Below are 3,237 nucleotides of genomic sequence, written 5' to 3' on the forward strand. Positions count from 1 at the left end.
ATGACTAAATTATGAAACAAACAAGCATCTAAATACAACATTGTGGAAAATTAATTCATGTTTTCGACCACATTTAATAATAACAAACAAAGTATTTTCACGACATAAAAAATTACATAAAAAAAGAGTTACCTAGCTCTCCAAAAAAATCTTGACATCCTCAAAAATAAGTCATAACATAATTTATACAGATCAATATAAAATCAGTGAGTAGGCAATATTTAAGTCTATTAAGATGAATACCAACTATTCTTCCACTATTGTTAAAAGGATATTCAAATGCAACAATTGATATAAGAATAGCTAAGATCATTATGGTTGAGGTGAGTTACTAAAAAATGAAAATTAATAAAACTAAAACCTTAAAATATTTATATCTACATATATAGGGCGGGTATTGGACGGGTATTATAGAACCCATGACCCGTCCCATATCCGGACGGGTCTGAAAAATTGGACCCGAGACCCACCTAATGACCCATTTAGTATATTCAAACCCACCCTATACACGCAGATTCATTGTGGATCTGGGTAAAACTCGGACCCATTGACATCCCTGACTTTGAGCGGAAAAACAAAAATTAATTATCTTAATTTTGTTAATGGAAGTCGGAAATATATCAGTATTAGTACTCTGTTGTCCTATTTCGCAAGGGCTTTGTAATGAGAGGTAATTGACAAAATTAAAGATTGTGAAATCCCCAATATAGTGGAAATGGCGGAGAAATTGGCTCCTGAGAAAAAGCACAGCTTCGTACATAATGGTATGGATTCTCTGATTTTATATGTGAATTAGAAGTGGATTTCGTGTTTAAAATCCTTTTCTTTTTCCAGGGCAGAAGGTGTTCGATTGGGACCAAACGCTTGAAGAGGTGAATATGTACATATCGCTTCCGCCTAATGTTCCGAAGAAGCTATTTTATTGTAAGATTGGCTCCAAGCATGTTGAAGTTGGGATCAAAGGGAATCCTCCTTACCTTAATGTTAGCTTCTGTTTATATATATTTCCCAAATTGTGATTTTTTTGTTGATTTTAAATTTTTATTGTTTTGGTTTATCGACAGTCTTTTTGTTTGTTTGTTGGGTCAATGACAGCATGATCTTACGGCTCCGGTGAAGACCGATTGTTCATTTTGGACTCTTGGTAATTTGTTCTTTGATTTTCTTCAGCTTCGAATATAAAAAAGTTCTTTTGTTATGTTTCTTCTAAATGCATGCATGGTGGAATAGCTCGCTGGATTTATGGGTTTGATTAAGTTGTTTGATTCATGTGTGTTTGGTGGGAAGGCATTGAAATGTGATCTTCTCATTTCCTTCTTGAAAAGTATAGGAACTGGGTTTTGTATTTCTTGTAGGAAAATGGTCTAAAATCTGAAACTCGTGCAAATTAACTCTCTTGTTTGTTTCTTAGCTAAATGAAGACCTGCTGTTGTGGTTGAATATGAGATGTATAAAATTTGTTAATTGGGATTCATAACTATTGACTGCACGTGGAACGTATTGACCTTTGTTATTAATCAACAATCAAAGTTTAGGAAAGGCATTTGGCCGTGAAAATGGTGCTCCAAAGGCGAAGTCTTGTGCTAGTTTACCTATGAAGTAGAAATTGATCAATGGAGCAGTATATGATGGATCTTTTGCATCAAATTCACAATTTAGTACTTTATTCTAGTTTTCTGGGAATAAAAAATTTGGATGAGTTGGTTGTACAGTTGCAATGGACTTGACGTTTACATCTATCATGCGAACTTGGTAATGGCCAGTCAGCTATTCTGATTGCGTGGTTTTCACATTATTCTAATCTCTTATATTCGCCGTGCAGAAGATGAGATATTGCACTTAACATTGCAGAAGAGGGACAAAGGTCAGACATGGTCTTCGCCTATAGTGGGTGAAGGCCAGTTAGATCCCTACACTACAGATCTAGAACAGAAGCGGCTTATGCTTCAACGATTTCAAGAAGAGGTATGCCAACCTTAATTCTCTTGGAAATGTATAATAAAGAATATAATTATATAAGTATAATAATTATATATCCGTAACAAATGTCAAAAAGCTAGTCATTAAATCTCTGGCTCCCTCATTAAGAAACATATTGGCGTGAGTTAAATAGACAAGGACCTTTGTATCCTGATTATATTATTTTTCCACGAAGAATTGACTAACATACTTACAAAAGCACCACATACTTTGGTTGTGACGAGATCTTATAAACGTTTGTTTAGTATTTCATGCTTGCTAGAAATGTTGACACTATCATCCCAACTCTATGGTTTTCTTTTCTCAACTTATTGTTGTCAGTGAATATCTAAAGATCAGCATGCATGACTTCAAGGAATATTACACACCCCAAAATTTCTTCTCATTTGTAATGTAAATTTTCATTCCGCAGAATCCAGGCTTCGATTTCTCACAGGCTCAGTTCAATGGAAATTGCCCTGACCCAAGGAACTTTATGGGAGGAATCCATTCTAGTTGATGGTCTCTAGCCTTCAAACATGTACTCTATTTGTTTCAGACATGAAACCGCGTCTCGGCTTTTTGCAAATAATTTAGGTGTATGAACTGTGTTGAAAATGTAAGCTTGAATTGTTGCACTACCTATATTGGTGATGTCTGACTTTCTGTTGTGTGGATACTTTTGAACTCATTGTTTTACAGTTCGCAATTTCAAGAGGTACAACATATTAATCTTGAATAAAATCTCAATCCGAGAAATATCAGGGTTGAGCCACTGGTTCACTCCTCGAACCAAGTGATCGAGCCTGAAAGCTAATCGTGCTCTTGTCAAAATGATTCGACCTGCATTGTGACAAATTGAAGTAATGGGATGCTGCTATTCACAATTAGTTTCATTTTCTGCTGTGCACCCAATCGTTCTAAAAAGCGGTTAGGCGGTGGCTCTCGCGGATTTCTCCGAAAGTGCCTCAGTATGCCCTTTCTTTGCCTCCTCCTCTTAGCCCTATTCACTAGAGAGAGCTTTGGAACTCTTTTGCACTTCTGCTCGGAAGCATACTATGGTTTTGATTTGTCTTCCTCGTATTGTTTATGGTAATTATAATGTGTAGGAATTTGCACCTGTACCCAATACGATACACATTCTAAAAAGAGAAACCTTTGAACTTTTTCGCACTATTATGTTTACATAATTTATATTTATCGTTTCAAAGAAATATATCAGTAAATATAAAATTTACAAATAGCTCTCATATTACATAATATGCTTAAACATACATT

General features: G+C 35.2%; 1 protein-coding gene across 2 annotated transcripts; it reads left to right on the forward strand.

Annotated features, from left to right (window-relative positions):
* Positions 1 to 600: 600 nt before the first annotated feature.
* LOC140832810 (uncharacterized) lies at positions 601 to 2,650 on the forward strand. Of its 2 annotated transcripts, none has more exons than XM_073197015.1 (5): positions 601 to 764; positions 835 to 983; positions 1,096 to 1,144; positions 1,823 to 1,965; positions 2,393 to 2,650. In XM_073197015.1, exons 1-5 carry the CDS (start codon positions 716 to 718, stop codon positions 2,477 to 2,479), a joined length of 477 nt encoding a protein of 158 aa, XP_073053116.1. In that variant the 5' UTR covers positions 601 to 715; the 3' UTR covers positions 2,480 to 2,650. The 2 variants fall into 2 exon arrangements, with proteins under 2 accessions (XP_073053116.1, XP_073053117.1); XM_073197016.1 differs by having other exon boundaries at positions 603 to 764; positions 840 to 983.
* The last annotated feature ends 587 nt before the right edge of the window (positions 2,651 to 3,237 follow it).

The sequence above is a fragment of the Primulina eburnea genome, chromosome 5 (genome assembly GCF_022965805.1).
Source record: "Primulina eburnea isolate SZY01 chromosome 5, ASM2296580v1, whole genome shotgun sequence".
NCBI classification, from domain to species: Eukaryota; Viridiplantae; Streptophyta; class Magnoliopsida; order Lamiales; family Gesneriaceae; genus Primulina; species Primulina eburnea.

What these genes read in the sequence shown, in the direction of transcription:
- LOC140832810 (XM_073197015.1), top strand. Translation starts at nt 716, where the DNA reads ATGGCGGAGAAATTGGCTCCTGAGAAAAAGCACAGCTTCGTACATAAT. An exon ending in GGAATCCTCCTTACCTTAAT is followed by an intron (nt 984 to 1,095) that starts GTTAGCTTCTGT and finishes GGTCAATGACAG; the next exon opens with CATGATCTTACGGCTCCGGT. An exon ending in TTGTTCATTTTGGACTCTTG is followed by an intron (nt 1,145 to 1,822) that starts GTAATTTGTTCT and finishes TTCGCCGTGCAG; the next exon opens with AAGATGAGATATTGCACTTA.